General features: G+C 32.7%; 1 protein-coding gene across 1 annotated transcript in view; it reads left to right on the forward strand.

The window, feature by feature from the left end:
* The window catches only part of LOC109372874 (CUB and sushi domain-containing protein 3-like), a 275,626-nt gene that overhangs the window by 122,826 nt on the left and 133,392 nt on the right, over positions 1–19,408 (forward strand). Inside the window, exon 4 of the mRNA XM_019626382.1 lies at positions 2,227–2,339. Coding sequence (XP_019481927.1) covers positions 2,227–2,339 — 113 coding nt within the window. The remainder of the gene's footprint in view (positions 1–2,226; positions 2,340–19,408) is intronic.

Below are 19,408 nucleotides of genomic sequence, written 5' to 3' on the forward strand. Positions count from 1 at the left end.
ATCAAGGGAAACGTTTAGACTGTATGTGTTCGCTGTTCTTTATGAACTGACCAAATTACCATGCTAGAGGTTTGGGGCTGGTAAAAGTTCTGACTGAGATGGGTATATGAGGATGTAATAAAGAGCAATAGCTAAATCTTCCCAGGAGAACATCTTGTAATATTCACTGTGAGACAGATTATTGGCATATCTAATATAGCATAATCTGATGCACATCCTATAATTTTAATCTCTCATGCCTTTTTCATAATGGATTGATTTTACTTTTGATTTTTGATTTTACTCCTGCACATAAATCTGTTTCTTTACTGTAGCTTAAACCACTTAAGTCACTTACAAACTCAGTGATTTGAAAATTGAAAGTTTGCTTGCCACAATATGTAGTTACACGATGTTTTCAAATGGCAGTATGTATGTGCAGATATATACCATATTTTTCTGCATATAATGTGTACCCACATTTTTGGCCCAACCTTTCTGAGGAAAAAAAAATTTGTTTTAATTTTTGAATTCCAGTTTTTATTTTTTTACATTTTGGCTCTTGTTTTTTGTATTATAAAGGAATTTTAGCATTTATTTTTGACATATTATGGTACAAGAAATTTTATGTACCAGTAACAAATTTTATGATATTTACACATTATAAAGGCCAAGAACTCTTCATTGTTACAAGTTCTTCATAAGTTCAACAAAACTGATTATCGTATTCCAGGGTATTATTTTGAATATGGATATCATTATTAATTTCTAGAGTTACACTTTTAACTCATAAGCATAAAGAAAAGGATTAAAAACATTTATATAGATAGGGAGTTAGTACTACCCATGTATAATGTGCATCCTTATTTTTCCCTCACAAATTTGGGCAAAAAAGTACATTATACACTGCAAATATGGTACATACAGATATATATACAAATATATTGAAAAGGAGAGTGTATGTGTGTATCCTTTATATTATAATAATTTTAAATTTTCTTTGGGAGGCAAAAAGGAATATAATCTAAAAATCCATAGTATTTTAGATATCTTCATATCACATTATTCACAGCATTTCTCAATATCATGCACAACTCCATAATTAAATCACGATATTTAACTGTTTGGTTTGGTTTGGTTTGATAGATTCCCATAAATCCTGTAACACTGGATGCTGGTGACATAGCTGCATTGCTCAGATGGTCCACTGATGATGTTTTACAGTATTGGTGGCTGATGAGTAAAGCAGGGCATTTTGCTGCCAGTCACAAAGATATGGTCATCGATGCTGCCCTCTGCTGGGCTAATTATAGTATAGCCTCCATCCAAGCTCACTTATTTATTTTTATTATAAAAGGGGAACTTAAAGTCCTAATGTAAAACAATCCCCATGGTTTTAGCAATAAAGCAGGTAAACATTTAAAGGAATTTCTTTTTTTTAAATCTATATTTTTGTATATAATTTAGAATTTCCTGTCTATATGGATATTTTACTTAGAAGTGAGTCCATTGCTTTCCTCTTTCTGTTTTTGACAGATGTTTACCCCTGAATCTTATTTACTCATTTGCCTCCCTCCATTATATGACCCCTGGCTTTGATTCAAATATGTGTCTACATTATTAATGACACAGGAGATATGAAGTAATTTCCCTTGATACAATTATAAAATTAAGCATTACTGAATGAGATTTTTAATACATAGATTCAGTGATGCTGCATCAAATTAGCAGCATGTTCTTTAAAAATAAAAATATTTACAGTAAAACACACAGGATGTAGCCATTCTGACATGACTATTGGAGCAGGTTATATTATAGTCCTTGCCATTTTATTGTTATGCACGGTGCTTAAATATATTTCACAATTTTTCTTTAGAATGGAGTTCTATGAAACTTGAAAGGTTTAAATGAAATGCATTCCTGGTGTTTAAAAACTACTTAAATAGTTTTATAGGTCCTCTTTTTCTTTTCAGTTTCAAAAGAAGTGTAAGGTTCTCAGGTGGTCTAAATTTTAGTATGCTGCCTCAGAGATATGAAAGATCTAACCTTGCTAAACATATAAAATGGTACTTGTTTATAATAAACATTGATCGCTAAGTTGTGTTGTTTGTTCTGTTACATCAACACCAAGTCTTGTAAGTTTATCTGACAGTTGTTTTTTTCTAGTCAAGAAAGCACTGAGAAAAATGTCTGTCTCAATTTGCCTACAGAGAATGTTTTAATAACCCATTTCTCCCTTCTTTTTAGGCTGACTGGAAGCTTTGTGCCAGACTTGATAGTGAGCATGAGTAGCCAAATGTGGCTGCACCTTCAAACAGATGAAAGTGTTGGATCCGTTGGCTTCAAGGTTAACTACAAAGGTAATGATGAATTGCTGCTTGGGAAATATGTTATCTTAATACTACCAGAGAATACTTTAAAATTCTAGTTTAATTGCATCTACAAAATAAGTTCCCCGGAACACAAGTAAGACTATATTAAAAAAAATGCTTTCCTCTTTAAATTAACTACAGATATTTACTTTACTTTTCTTTACATAAAACAGTTTTGTCTTTTTCTTTAACATTTGTCTATTTTGCATACTTCATCTCTACCCCAGTCCTCTATTCTATCCCTATGCTTTAAGTCACGCTGGACTCCTAGCCTTTCCCAGAACAGACAATGCAATGTTGTGTACTTTATACAGTTTGCCTGGCAAAAAATTATACACTAATGATTATATACTTAAATAAGAAGTAAAGGACTTAATTTCTCAGGGAATTCAGGGTACTCTTTTTTGTAATCTATGATTCTCTCAGATCCAGTATTTGGTCTTAGTGTTCAGATTATCGACACCTCTGTAAATCATAGACCACAAATGTGTGAAATTACTTCTGCCCATCTCAGCGTTGGGGTGATACAGACTGATGATTAATTACATGTTTATAACAAACTCTTTTGTTCTAATTCCATTTATAAGAGATAGCGGTAAGCATTGTGAAATCGTGAATATCTTTGACACATGATGAACCTTGATTAAAGTTAGAAACAGTGTACGACGTACATAATAGAAATTCTAATTCAGAAGTCTTACTGAAAAAATATGTAAATGTTAATAAATTCAATTAAAATCCATGCTTTAAAAGATGAAAATGTAAAAGAGACCATCAGAACATTGTGATTTGAATTTATTATTTCTATTGTGGTAACAATCATTATTCTCTAGTTTATTAATTTAAAAAGCGCTGTACAAAGTTCTCTTACTTGCATAATAATATTTTTTAATCAGAGCTTCCTTTTTCAAACATTAGCTTGCCCTGCTTTTGTGTCTGGACACATGGAAATGAACGCATGGTGTTGTCAGGGAGACAGGACACGTGCATTTTGTGTTTTTAACTTGTGACTAAATCTGGTACTGTATTCATTTGAATAGTTCATGAATTCCGTATAAATGTCAGTTTAAAAAAATAAAAAGGTTAGCATGATTATAATTGAAAATATATGCCCCCTCCATTTAAAATCTACATCTTTCCCCAGTAAATAATGTTACAACATTTAAAGGATTTTCAGCTTATGCTTAAAGTGTCTACATCTTGATTTTTTGTTTCCTGTTTTGTTATTTGAGCCTGGCATACTTATATTCCTCTTGGTTTTATTAGTTTCTTCACACTCTGGAAACCTGTGGTTGTCAGAAAACCTGTGGTTGCTTAAATCTTAGCAACTATATTAATCGTTAGTGACAATGCTTTAGAGAAGGACACAGTTAAAGTTTATGGACAGGTTGGGGAAGCAGGAGAGTTCTCTTGATATTTACAAACCTCTTCACTGCACTTCAAGAGCTGGCAGTACATTGTAAAGTAGCACAAATATTAGCATTATTTTGTTTTCTTTTTGCTCAGTTTGCAACAAGAGTAATTCGAAACATACTTCCTAAGGATCTGCTTATGTGCCAGCTATTGAGGAGTTGTTGAATACAGAAAGAAGGCACATGTCATCTCTCTGAGGAAGATCGTAATATAGTGACAGAGAAATGTGTACCCAACTATTCACGTACAAATATCCACAAAGCTGCGATATTTGACACCATCCTAGGAGATTCTTAATGACCAATTCTCTTATTCTTCTTCCTCCCTTCAATCTGCTCTCTTCCAATCTAATCTCCACACTTGCTAGTGGTGATCTCCCAACAGCAAAGAGGTAATGGTGTTACAATCTTACTTTCAGTGTTTCCATAACTTTTCATTGGCTCGAGATCGAGTCCAAAACCTCCGTAGATCTTATCTTCCAGCTTTCTCCACTCGTTTTATACTTTACCCTACAATCCAATTTTATCAAATTATCCGTAATTCTCTAAACCCAGTAAGTTCTTCCACTCCTCTCCTTCTCTGGACATTTAGTACCTTCCGTCTTGATCCCTGTTCTAATTTTAATTCAGCATCACATAACACCCTTCAAGACAAAGTTCAAATATTTCTTCTCTGAAGCTTCCCTTAACTCCACACGTCACAAAAGAACACTTCCTCTGTTTTATAAAAACGTGCTCCGTATATATACTATTATATAACCAGATGGTGAGATTCATATTCATCTTTATTTTCGCAGTAGCAGCCCCCAGCTATGTCATCCTAGGTGATTGATGATCATTTCTTCAATAAATCTGAACAAATGATGTAACCTATATAATATAATGCAGGATAAAATGTATCCTCAAACATTTATTTTACCATGGTTTTTTCCCCTCTGTGAAAATCATAGGTCTGTGTTCTCCATAATGTAAACCCTGAGCTCAAAGTTGAAGCAGGGTTCAGTTTGAGAAGTTTCAAATTTTGATATGCAGATAACTTCAGCAACTTCACCTACTAAAAATAATTTTCGTAATTACCATGCTCTCTGTTAAGTAGTGTGTTGGCTCTAAATGAAACACCTGCTAAAAAAACTTCCCAGATTTGATGTAAACATATCTTCTTTTTGTCATCAGTAGATTTTTCATGACATAGCATTGAATGTAGCTCTCCTGTAAATGAAACATATGTTTTATTTTACATATTCTCTTTTAGATTTAAAAAATTCGTAAAGTAACTAAATTATGTAATTTAGATTTTGTTTTTCACAATATATGTATTTTAATTCTTACATTGTGTTTCGCTAACTGCCTAAGGCAGTGTTTTTGCAACTTGATTTTAAAGAAAATAAGACTTCAAATGGATTCTCTTGTTAGAAACTGAAAATAGAAAAAGTTCAAAGCTGGAGTGCTCTGGTGTGATGAGCTTGGGAAGGAAGGTTGGCACCCCATCATTGGTCATACTGCCTCTTATACCCTCCAAATGTAGGATAAGCCCTAGTGCTCCAAAAAACATAATTTGAAAATGTCCTCAGACCATACTATTGACTGAGCAAAAATTCATCTATGAATATAAAATGATTCATAGTTGTCTAACTTGTCGTTATCTTTGGAACTAAAGTCTTAATCTTCGGAACTATCAATGCTTTTTTCCATAGAGTTTGGACAGTATACCTATCTTAAAATATAAGGCCACAAATGTTGCAAATCAAGAAGTAATTTTTATTATAAATGCAATTTATTCTTATTCAATTAGAATTCATTTAATGTTTATTATGTACCTGGCAGTGTGTGATTACTATATGTAATTGCAGAAATGAATAAAATGACACTGGACTCTTGAGATGTTTAATGATATCCCTTACTTGGTAAAACTAGTAATGTCTATGTTAGGTATAACAAGCCATAGCCATCCCAATTTACAGATTTATGAATTTGCCAAAATTATTATTTGAGACATGGTAATAGGTGTTTCTCCTAAAAAGGAAAAATAGCCTAGCCATCCATCTTGCCCCATTGTCTTTAAAGACATTAATTTTGTTTTCTGGTTGTTATACTGTCATTATTTCTAATGCATAATAACCAGGAAGGAAGCAAAAGAGAAGGTAGTTTTTCTTCCCTAATGGAAACATTAGCACCCATTAACACAGTACTAATTTTGGGACATATTTTTATTTTTATGTTAGAAAACAAAGAATAATTAACTTAAAAGAATAATTAATAATTACTAAGAGACTTCATATTGCAATCAGTTTGCCTACATTAACTGATTATGTCTCATTAGAACTCTAAGACGTAAAAATGATTACTCATTTTTACAGATCAGAAAACTGAAAGCAACAAAGGAACAAGACAAAGAAACACAGACTAATAGACACAGACAACAGTTTAGTGGTTACGAGAGGGTAACGGGGGAGGAGATGGTAGATGAGGGTAAATGACATCAAATATTTGGTGATGGAAGGAGAACTGACTCTGGGTGTTGAACACACAATGTTATATACAGATGATGTATTACAGAACTGTACACTTGAAACCTATGTAACTTTACTAACTGTTGTCACCCAAGTAAACTTTAATAAAAAAAGAAAAAAAAAGTAAAAAGAAAGAAAGAAAACTGACTGGGATGTAAGCATGATGATGATAAGAAATTTGGTCTGTTTTGCTCACTGTTGTATACCCATTACCTAGCACCATGCCTAATACACAGTAAGCACTCGATAAGTATTTGTGAAATGTGTGAATGAATATGAGTGTCAGATCTGCAGAGCCTAGATGCACCTCTAAGTCTGTTGACTTCATTTTGTTCTCCATTATGCAATATTACTTCCTAGCTCTACTTCAGGGGATTCAGAAACAGAAAGTTCAAAGCCAGGAGACAAGCTGAAGAAACTAATCATTGTTAAAAGCTTGAGGGCTTTAAATGACTGAGCTCCCACTGTCTCATCAGCCACAAATAAAAGTAAAGTGTGCATACATGCATGTGCGTGTGCATGCTTGCGCACATGTGTGCATGTGCACACACACACAGCACCTGATTTCAAACGTAAATTTTATTTCCATATGGTTACTTGATATTGTTTAGGAATATTTAGGAAGAGAGCTTAAAATCTATACCAGAGGCAGGCGTATAAAGGAAAATCTTTAACATCTATAGAGCTCTAAAAGTGGTAATATCTCCTTTTTTTAGAAATCAGACATTGTAATTGTTTAATTTTCAGTTGTGTGATAGTGTACATTTTCAATAACATAGTATTAATAGAAAACATTTATTGAGTGGTTATCTACTTTTGTAAATACACAGATCGTCTCATTTAATTAGCTACAACAAACCTACCATTGTGACTATATGGATGAAGTAATTGAGGCACAGCAAGTTAGGTAATTGGTTCAAGGTCATATGGCTACTATGTGGCAAAATTAAGATATAACTCTGAATTCTATGTTTTTAGATAGTTGCCTTTTAGAAACTTTATATTATTTCCATAAATAATATAGCTTAAACTTAGCTTAAAGTTAAATTTATTTCAATACTTAAATATTAAACTAGCTCTCAACTAAACATGGCTAGAGTTTAAAATTTTAATGAAGCCATCTGCTTTGGTGGGATGACATAAATTTTTCGACTGGAACATTTTCATGAAAGATGATTATTTTCTTAAATATTGAAAATTAATAATGTTTTATGGCTTAATGTGAACTCAGAGTCCCTTTCCTTCATTGTAAAACTGAGGAATAAAAATTCCATTATTTGATCAAATGCAAATCTTTAGTAATTAGGACATATGCCAGTGATAAGATGGATGGATACCAAAGATTTGAAAATTAAACAATTATTTTCAAGTATGGGCCCTAATTCAAGTTCAAATTTAAGCATAAACCTTAGCTTCGATAAAATGCCTATTTAATGATGGAGATATCTTTTTTACATAACAAATAATGTTTTGGGAGGTTGATTAGAACATTTCTTCTACAGCCTCTGATGATATTTTAAATAATGTCTGGTACCTCAAAAATCTTAACCTAAACAAATTAGGCATGTAGGTTTTATGGTTTTATATTTATTATAAGCACGTTTCTTCCTTCCTTTTTCTCACTCTTTTCTTTATTCCTCTCTCTCCTTTCTGTTCATCCTTTACCTTTATTTTATGTGAAATAATACTTTACATATTACCTTCAACTGCTTTTCATTTATCAATATATCATGACTGTCCTTCAATCAATTCATATAGATAGGTGACATTCTTCTAAATGACTATACAATAATCTACAAATCTATGATGTGCACATCATAATTCAACATGAATTAATAGTCACTTAGATTATTGCCTTTATTATGATGTTACAATGTTGAAATAAATATTCTTGTACAAGTATTCATACATTTTTTTCCTCTTTTATAATAAGGGGTCAACTCTATAAAAGGTATAGACATTTAAATAGGCAATGTAACCTGAATAATTATTTTCTAAATTTGACATTTCCATTCTCCCAGAAGTATAAAACTGAGGCTTTCCCCTACAACCTAAAACAGAACACTGCTAATCTTTTGGGTTTTTGCCAATCTGTTGTGCTCTGAATTTACTATTATTGTATATAATAGCTACAGGGTTGTCGATCGTCTTTTTATAGATTTAATATCCACCTGGATTTCATCCTCTTGGAAATTTTTTCAGCTTCATGCTTTTTGGAAGACATTTTTAATTGTCGCAATGTATCTGGTTTTCCTCTAATTATGGGTAAACAGAGAATTATACTTTCATGTCCTCTTGAAGTAAAGCAAGGCCATATGACTACTAAAATGTAAATAAAAGTGACGGATCAGTCCCAGGCCGATGCATTGAATTACTGATGTTCTCTTTCAAAATGACCAATGAGACCATATCTTACAGGTGACATAGCTACAGAGTGATATTGCTCCCTTTGGCCTGAGTTCCTGAGGGACTGTAGAGAACAGAGGTCCTCATCTTATCCCATTTCCCCAACTATATGCCATAAGCAGTATGAGCAAGAAATAAACCTCCGTTTTTTTAGGCCTCTAGGATTTCAGGGTTAGTTTCTTATCCCAGCACGAGCTAGTATTTTCTGACTGATAACACCACATAACAGTCTACTCTTAGGTTGCCTTTTTGCTCTTATCAAATTCTAGGCACTTTTGACACATAAGGAATATTAACCCTTAGTTTGTCATATACATTGCAAATATTTTCTTTCAGTCTAATTTGAGCCTCCATACCAAGTTTTGTGTTTTTTTATTCTAATCGAATTTATAATTCCTTTGATTTATGGCATCTGGCCTTATGTATGCACTGTGCATCTTTTAAAGAGTTCAACATCACTGAAGCTTTTCTTTCTTTTTTTTAACATGTCAAACTTTAATCCATCTAGAATTTATTTATTTTTACGGGATGTTTTCTTCTATATTAAAGATAATTTGGCCAAAACATTCTTAATTAGAGCATTTGCCCACAGAATTGAAATGTCACATTTATTACATAATAAGTTTTTAGATACACTTAGCTGTTTTTATCTGCCCAAACCATAGTGTTTTAATTTCACTATGATATTTTAATTTCAGTTTGGAGGTTTTATTTTAAAAATATTTTGTGAGCAAAGCTCCCTGATACTATTCTTTTATCCCAAAACTTTCATGATGATTTTTTATTTAATGTAGTCTCCGGCTTATATTTTACTGAATGACAGACTAATTTAATAGATTTAGTTTGGAAACTAAAATATATTTCTTTCTTTCTTTCTTTCTTTCTTTCTTTCTTTCTTTCTTTCTTTCTTTCTTTCTTTCTTTCTTTCTTTCTTTCTCTTTTATTGGGGTGATATCGGTTAGTAAAATATATAGGTTTCAAGTGTACATTTTTGTAATATATCATCTGTATATCACATTGTGTGCTCACCATCCAGAGTCAGTTCTTCCATCATCATATATTTGACCACGTTTATACTCTTCTACCATCCCCCACCCCTTACCCTCTAGTAACCACTAAACTGTTGTGTGTGTGTGTGAGTGTTTGTTTCTTTGTTTGTTTGTCTTGTTCCTTTGTTGCTTTCAGTTTTATAAACCACATATGAGTGAAGTCACATTGTTCTTGACTTTCTCTCTTTGACTTACTTTGCTTGGCATAATAATCTCAACATCCATCCATGTTGTTACAAATGGCACTATTTCATCTGATGACAGAGTAGTATTTCATTGTGTATAAATACCACATCTTCTTTATCCAATCATCTATCAAAGGACACCTTTGTTGTTTCCATTTCTTGGCCACCGTAAATAAAACTGAAATGAACATCAGAGCACATACAGTAATACCTTGGTTTGCAAGCATAATTTGTTCCAGAAACAAACTACTCATATTGCAAGACATTGCTCGTTTACCAAGTTCAAATGTATTAGAAATGTTGAGGGGCCGGGCCAGTGGCTCAGTTGGTTAAGAGCTCACTCAAGAGTTTGAGCTCTGAGCAACAGTGGTTCAAGTCCTGGCCTGAGCTGAACAGCCGCTGAGCTGCCAACAGGTGGCAGGATGGCTCAGCTTAAAAAAAAAGAAAGAAATGTTTGCTTGTCTTGCGGAACATTTGCAAACCAAGTTACTCAGTAAAAAAGGTTTTACTGTATATCTTTATGGATAAATATTTTCAGATTTTTTTGGGTAGATTCCCAGGAGAGAGGTTGCTGGGTCAAACAGTAATTATATTCTTAATTTTTGTATACTTAATTTCCACACGTTTGTAAGATAACATTTTTTAATTATATTAAAAACCTCTGAGGTTTTCATTAGAATTGCATTAATTTTATATATAACTTTAGGCATTATTGATATTCTTATGTAATGTTTTCCCTTCAAGTCTTTTTAGATTTAAATTTTGTTTATTTTTACTACAGCTTCTTTATCATACATGATAGCTTTATTCCTATGTATTTCCTACTTTGTATATTATAATAGGATATTTATTTTTCTATTTCCATTTATAACTGATTATAAAGAACTATTATTAGGATATATTATATTGTTATTATTATATTTCTAACTATTACAAAGTTGTTGATTACTGCATATCTGTGTAATATTTGGCCATATCATTTAAAGCTCTTATTAGCTTTAATTATTTTATTATTAGGCATTATAGTAATTGGGAAGGCATTAATTAGCAAACTATGGCAAACCCAACTAATATTGCCTAAAACAAAGGTTCGTTATTCTTACATGACATGTCTGGAGAAGAGTAGATGCTGACGCTGGATGCTTGCTTGGCATTGTCATCTGAGCTCGGGTGCTTCCTTTCATTCTCTCCACCTTTCTTAGCATATATGTCTTTATCTACAAAGTTGTAACACCACTGTTGTCAGAAGTCTATTGTAGGAGAATTGGAACTACCAAAACCCTACTAGATTATAGTGATGAGAGCTGGCATTTCTGTCTGGTTCTTCTTTTGATGCCAATGACTTAATTATTTTAACATTTTAGCATGATGTTTTACACAGATATGTGGCATAGTCTTTACCACATCTAGGGATTTTCTTCTCAGTCCTATTCTGAATTTTTTATTATGAATGACTGTTGAAGTCAAACACTTTTCTGCATTCTTTGACTCAATCACATATTTAGCTATGTCACTCCTTTAACTATGGAAGTCTCCTAATGCTGGGACAAACTGCCTTCCCTGCAATAAAACTTGAACATGATACCCTGTCTTTTTAATACACTTTTGGATTCAACTTACTAATAATTTGATTATAATTTTGCATGTAATTAAATGTGTGAATTGGACTATAGTTTCTTTTTATGCTAGTTTTATAAACTTTGGGCTTTAGGATTATTGCAGTGTCACAGAATGACTTAGGAAGTTTGTCAGTGCTCTGGAATAGTCTGAATAACATGAGTGATGTGTCTTTGAGAGTAAGAAAGAACCAAACTAATAATAAAAAAGAAAAAAGAAAGAAAGAATCTAGCAATTTGGTCATTTTTACTGAAAGCTAAATACTTATCAATATTTTTTATTTTTCTACTGCTATAAGTCTCTTCAAATCTCTTCTTGAATTAATGTTGGCCATTTATATTTTGTTATAAAATTGTCTTGGTTATAGATAATAGTTATCAAACATATTGATACTTCATTTATATTTTATTTAAAAAACATTCTCTAAGAAATATCCAGATAATGTATTTATAGTATATATTTATTCCAAGGACTAATTTTTTTCTCTCTCTTTACCTGCATCTGCTTTCTTGCCTACTCAGCAGCCCTTCCATTTTCTTGTCCTATCTGAGCTATTCTAGTCTTTGATGAACCTTAGCTCTTCCAATTCTGATGGCTCTGTAGGTTTGGGCTGAACTAATCAGAATTCCCTTTGATATCGTTATCAGTCCAGGATCTGGGGCAATTGATATAGATTCTGAGTGAAAGAAAGTCTTTTCTGAAGTTGAAACTCTAAGGGTCATTTAACTTGGTGCTACTCGGGGACACCTTTTGTTACCTAATGTCAATTACTTGCCAGCAGAGACAAGGCAGAACCAAAAGATGAAATAAAATGAATGAAAAACAGTATTGTGGACATAATTGAAACTCCTGAATGCCCGAAGGGAACACTATACGTTGGTTTTCCAATTGTATGAGGCTATAAATTTCTTCTTGTTTAAGCCATAGGGAGTTCAGTTTCTGTCACTTAGAACTAAAGGAGCCCTGATTAACACAGTCAGCCTCTCTTTAATTCTTTCACTGTAGAATAATGGGAACATCTATATTATAATTCATTGCTTTCTGAATCAGATATATTTTATTCTTTATTTTTGAAATACGTTAGCATGGAAAAAACCTATAGATGGGTCCAAGGGAGAAGATGTACTCATAGGAAGGAACAGTTATATTTGAATAAGTAATATTCAATGTGTTCTTTGCTTTTTCGAAGAAAAGGAAACAGAAATATTAGAGTTTTGTAATTACCATCAACTAATGCTATACATTCTAGTGGGCTAAATTATTTATTAATCTTAGCACCTGTGCCTCAATGCCATTATTTATGAACTAAGTTATGATTTTAGTTTGTTATGCCCTGAAATCATATTATGAGATTGATTGAGATGTTTTGAAAGTAGTATCAATTCCTCGGTTCTTTCATGGTTAATTATGACACTGACACATAATCTTGCTCAGTTATCATTGAAATCATTTTGTGGGGATAATGGAAAAACATTGTATAAAATGTTTTGATTCTATTTTCTACCTTAATTTTCTGTTATGAATAGTTCAGAAATAGACCCACATATATGGCCAGCTGATTTTCATCAAAGGTCCTGATGAGTTCAATGAGGAAAGTTTTTGTTTGTTTGCTCTTTTTTGTTTTATTGTTTAATAAACAGTACTGAAACAGTTGGATAGCCATGTGAAAAAAAAAAAAAAACCTCAACCCTTACCTTACACAATATACAAAAATTAACTTGAAATGGATTATAGACCTAAATGTAAGAGCCGAAACTATCAATATTTTGGAAAAATACCAAGAAGAAAATCATAGTTATCTTGGTTTACAGGAAGTTTTCTTAGAAGAGCAAACACATGTTATGTGCTATGAACTAAATGTTTCTGTCCCCTAAAAAATGTAAATGTTGAAGCCCTTATACTCGATATGATGGTATTTGCAGATGGGGCTTTAGTGAGATAATTTGGTTTCAATGAGGTCGTGATGGTGGGACCCTCATGATGGGATTAGTGCCCTAATTAAGAAGAGATACCTGAGAGCCTGCCCTCTCTCTTCAAGTGCTTGCACTGAGAAAAGCCCAATGAGTACAAAGAGAAGGCAGCTGTCTATAAGCCAGAAAGAGAGTTCACACCAGAACTTGACCATGTAGGCCTCCTGATCATGGACATCCCCAGCCTTATCCCCAGCCTTCTGAACTGCAAGATAAATATTTATGTTTAAGTCACCCAATATATGGTATTTTATAATGGCAGCCCAAACCAACTTATGACATTATAGAAGAAAATAATTGATAGTTGAACTTTATCAAAATTAAAAGCATTTGGTCACCAAAAGTCACTGTTAAAAAAAATGAAAAGGCCAACTACAGACTGCAATGTAATAATTGCATATATATAAATAAAGAGACTTGATTCAGAAAATATGTATATAATGAATTTTAAGAGCTCAATAATAGGATAAAGTAAATAATCCAATTTAAAATGGATAAAAGAATTGGCCAGACACTTGACAAAAAACAGATACACATGGCTAAAAAGCATATGGAAAAAATGCTCACCATCATTGTCACTAAGGCAATGCAAATTGAAACGACAAGGAGATACCACTCTTTTGCCCACAAGAATGGTGAAGATTAACAAGTAGTGACTTGGTGAGGTAGTGAAACAACTGGACCTCTCACGCACTGTTTGTAGGGAATTAAATGATATAACCAATATTGGAAACATTTTGAGAGTTTCTTAAACGTGTGCCTACCATAAACTCCAATATTTCATTTTCCCAAGAGAAATGAAAGCAAATGTCCATACAAAGACTTGTACAAAAGTATATATAGGAGCAGATTTTTAAAAAAATCTCCCCAAACTGGAAACAGTCTGAATGTCCATACTTTTATGAGTACATATACAAAATGAAGTATGTCCACACAGTGGAATGCAACTCACCAATAAAAAAGAGAAAACTATTAACACATGCAACAACACGGATGAAAAAAAGCCAAACCTAAAAAGAGTGCATTCTACGTATGCCTATTCATATAAAATTCTAGAAAATGCTAACTAAAATATATACTAACAGAAAAAAGATTATTGGGGTTGGAGGGGCACTGAGATGCAAGGAGATATAGATTACCAAAGGAAACCTTTTGTGGTTGGTAGATATGTTTATTATCTTGCCCATGGTGATATTTTAACAAGTATACACATATGTTAAAATTTGTCAAACTGTACTCTTTATCGGCAATTTATTGTTCATTAAGTATACCTCAATGAAGTTATAAACGAATTTCTGTGTTAACATTAATGAGTCATGCTTTAAAATGAACATTAGGTGGATTATTTTTAGTGGTATTATTTTGAGAGAAATAAGAAAAAGATTATGACCAACATGTTTTGACAGTTTTTGACAAAATAAGAATAATGTTTCATTCAAAATGATTTTTAAGTATAAGAAAATAATATATTCTCAGAATTTATATTTTAAGTTCTGAGTTGATTATACCCTTAGAATTCAAGATTTCTTTTTTTTAATCAGTTAACTCTATTACAAACAAGAAAGTCAATGATACAATGGGGATTATGATAAAAGAAATTTATATCCAAGCAACAAATGAAGTGCTATTGCATTCATTTTTTTTTCCATTACAACACTCTTAGGCATATGCAAGGTGGTGCAAAGAAAAATTTATTATGATAAACCACTTAATTCTTAATCCTGATGGTACATGCCTAAGAAAACCTGACATGTTCTTGTGAGGAACATATTGAAACTGGAATCATTCTTGTTTTACTCCAGTTATATGAGCTTTTTTTCGTTTTGCTCCATTTATATGATTTTTTTTTCATTTCTTTATTATGATATTTCTCCAGAAATCACCATTTGTAGGATCCCAAAATTAAGCCATGATATATGTCTGATTTAGTCAGGTAAAAAAAAAAGAGGACGTCTTCACCATATATTATATAGTGGAGAGATGAAATATGGAATATGGCAAAAGAGTTAATTGTGTGTATATTTTTTTGTCCTTTCAGATAGTACATTTAAACAGAAATCCTGCATAATCCATCATTGACCCCCACAGTTCTTAAGTACCACAATTCATATGGATGGTCAATAAGTATATCAAACTCTAGTCTGCAAAAGCATTCATTGAGATTAATGTAAAACCAAAATAGCTTTCAATATTAAAGAATTATTATATTATTAACAGTTGATTCTTAAAGTTTTAATTTTGAAAATATGCTTTAAAGCATAAAGCTAAAAAAGAATAAATGAGAAAGATCTTTCACGACTTTGTGAATTAATGAATTCTCCAAATCTTCCCATGTATTTCTTAGTTTTCTATGTCTATAAAATCAAATTAGTGAAATAAAATTATTTATGGCATAGTTATATCGTTGCTTTCTTTAATTTACAAATATTTTCTACTTCTCCATATCATATCAATTTAACTCAATTAAATTTAATGAGACCAAAATCATCTGTAGAACATGCTTAGGTGATTTGATATTCTCTTAAAAAAAGCATTCTGTCAATAATTAAAAACAAGGTTTAATTATATTGAAAATAAACTAAAGTTTCTGGTTTCTTAGGAGCAGTTATTTGTCATATACTAACATAATATTGGCATGTTGCAGAGATATATTTCAATGTACAATTACATTGGAGTCAAAATTCAATTATGTAAATAACTGTGTTCACTCTGGGGCATGCCATGTGCATCACTAATTTAATATTCACAGAAAGGACAATTTCTATATGTTTAAAACCAGGAGGCTGGACTAAACTGCCTTCATTACCTTTGAGTCCTAACGTTTTTGTACTAGATTTGATAACTTAAATGCTGATATATTTATTGTACTGTCCAATAATATTATACTTAGTATTTATTAATTGTAGCAATATACCTTCAGTGGGATGTACATTGTATGAGTTCTGAGATAAATCTGTCCCTCAGAATTTACTTAGATTTAACACCTTACTATCTGGCTGTGGTCTGTTAACACTGAACCAATGATCCCTTTTGCGTTTTCCATCATTGTGTCTTTTGCGATAGCTCTTCTTTTCATATCATTTTCATGTTCTGTGTTGAAACCTTGTAATCTACTAAAAAAAAAAGTTTCTCTTTCCTAGGAAAAATTACAAAGTCACATGTATTTTGTGTGGGATTTCCATGACAACATTTGATGCTGCCTCTCAGAACAGAGAGGGCTTTTAAGCATGACTCATGAAAACTTTTGTATTAGAATACGAGTTAGTCTTTTGTTCCTCCTTTTTATTAGCTTAGAGGATTTTTAAAAATTTAATTTTATATTCAATACATCAAGCTCCTTCAGAAAACTACTGCTCTTCAAACCCAATTTGACTTTGTTTATCTCAATCTACTGTGAGAACTAAGCCCTTTGTTTCAACACCCCCAGAATAAGAATGAGTGGCAGTGGAATATTAAAAAGTAATGTCAGTTTTAAAATATTCATTGAGTTTCAACTATATGCCAGGCATTGTGGAGACAAGAGGGTACACAGCAAAAAATAAGAACCCTAGTCATAGCTTTCAGTTTAGTGGGACAAAGACTGACACTTAACAAATCATTGTAAATGTGATAAGAGCTAAGAATGAGAAACAGAAAGTACTTTTGGGGGATTATAACAAAACACCTAATGGAGGCTGCAAGGAGAGATTTCCTGAGGAGGTGACCTTGGGCTGAGCCTGAGCAGGAGTCTCTGAGGCTGAATCTGGGCAGCATCACAAGCATGTACAGAGGACAAGTTCCGTTTGGGGAGCTGACAAGATTCCAAATTGTGTGACAAGAAAGCGGAGGGCGGGCACTGGGGAGGTGCCCTAGAAGAGGCTGGAGAGATGGGAAAGAGTAGGTCGTGCTTTGGTGTAGGAGCCATGTATGAACCTGTGATGATGAAAACTGCCTGTTCTCGTGAAAGCAAATCATCACTTTACCCCCATCACAGGTAGGCAGTTTTCCCAATTTTCCACTGAGGACAAGGACTAGAATTTATTCAAATAATGTAATCATCAAACATTGGGGCTTGAAGAGACATTTGAGGTAACTAAATCAGATATACTTATTTCCACTAAAATGAGGAGACTGAGTCAAGAAAGATTGATTAGTTCTTCTCACAGTCACCATGAGGCAGTGCTTGAGCCCAAAGTTGAGCCATGAGATATTGCTCCCGAGAGGTCACTTTCCATTATATTGCATTGTTTCACACTTTGTGTTTCTCCATGGATCCAAGTTATATACAGTTGGCTTTTGACAAATATACTTTTGTGGTTGTACAACGCTTTTATCAAATAATTTATAATCATCCCAATTTCTGATGAAAATAATGTGCTTTTCCCCTTAATAATGCCAATAATCATTTAATTTTTAAATGTGTTAAATGGGTTATCATTCATTATATCTATCTTATTTGGGGGAGATGTTCCAAATAAAAGTGAAGCATCAATGCAAGAAGAACCATTGGAGACTAAAATGGTATACCTTGTTTCTTATAAGCAAAAAGTAATATGTGATTTGCATGAGGTTATTTTAGGTTTTCAGAACTTGATTATTAATGACAGAGGAGGACAAATTTATTCTTCATTTGATTAAATAAAATCTCAATTTTATTTTTGCTTACCTCAACTGAAAAAGAAAGCTTGATATTTTAACTCAGAATGTTGGAATAGGACCAATCTAACTATTTACAAAGAAGTGCATATGTTTATTAATGAATTGTTTTCCAAATGTAGTATTGTATCATTTTATGGACACAATTGTATTGCTAACCACCCAAAAACTCAGTAGCTTTTAAATAACAGTGATTTATTTTCACCATTCTGTGGGTAGGCAGAGAGTGGGATGATCTAGGCTGAGTTTGGCTCTACGCATTATTTATTCGACTGGGATCAGTGAACTAGACCAGATATGGTATTTTCTTGATGATGGCAAAAGTGCATAGGATACACATTCAAACATGAAGACATTTCAAAAGCTCGGCTTGCATCTTGTTTGCTGAAATCCATTGCCAAAATCAATTCACATTGGCAAGCCCGAATATAAGATGCAGGGAAGTGGATTTCTGCCAAAAAAAAAAAAGTGGCGAATGAGAGTGAATATTTTTAATATACACTCAAAAAGAAGACAGTCTAGTAAAATTATGCAGGTTGTTGCAGTGCTCTAAACACGGTGATACAGAACTGGACTACGGAGGTAACTGATAAAATGAAAAGGAAAGGATGAAGTGGGGATTGGAGTAAAGAGTTCTCTCTGAAAAGAAAGAAGAAACAGTTGACTGACAGTAGATAAATGAGATATGGTAAGAAAATAAAGAGAGAAATAGAGATGTTCACGGTAGCCGAAACCAGCAGAATATTTTTGGGCAAGAAAATATATTTCAGTGCTATTGTGTATGTGCTTCTAATTGTGATATCATGCATGTTTATAGACTTTAAATATTTAACTTTTCTAATATCTCCATTTTGTGTGGAGTTTCCACAGTAACATATATTGGATTGGAGCACCAATACAATGTTTAATGAGTCTTTCTGTTGAAAGAGAAAATGAAAATATTTTGGCAAAATATACCCAATGATTGTTAATCATCAGGGCACCGCTCACATTTAATACCACATTTAATAATGTGGTACCATTCAGGCATTGAGAGCATGGACTTTGAGTCAAATGTGGTGCAGTATTTAGTTCTGTTGCTTGTTCACTAGAAACTTTGGGCAAGAGTCTCAAGTTTTTGTAGTCTCAGTTTCTTCATTTTTTTTTTTAAGATTTTTATTGGGGAATTGGGGGAAAGGGAACAGACAAGTTGCTGTCGTTTTGTTCTTCAGTCTAGATGTGGAGGACGTTGCTTCACTGGCCCAAGTTGGCACCATCATTGCGCTCTTCCCGG

The sequence above is a fragment of the Hipposideros armiger genome, unplaced genomic scaffold, assembly GCF_001890085.2.
Source record: "Hipposideros armiger isolate ML-2016 unplaced genomic scaffold, ASM189008v1 scaffold_671, whole genome shotgun sequence".
Classification (NCBI taxonomy): domain Eukaryota; kingdom Metazoa; phylum Chordata; class Mammalia; order Chiroptera; family Hipposideridae; genus Hipposideros; species Hipposideros armiger.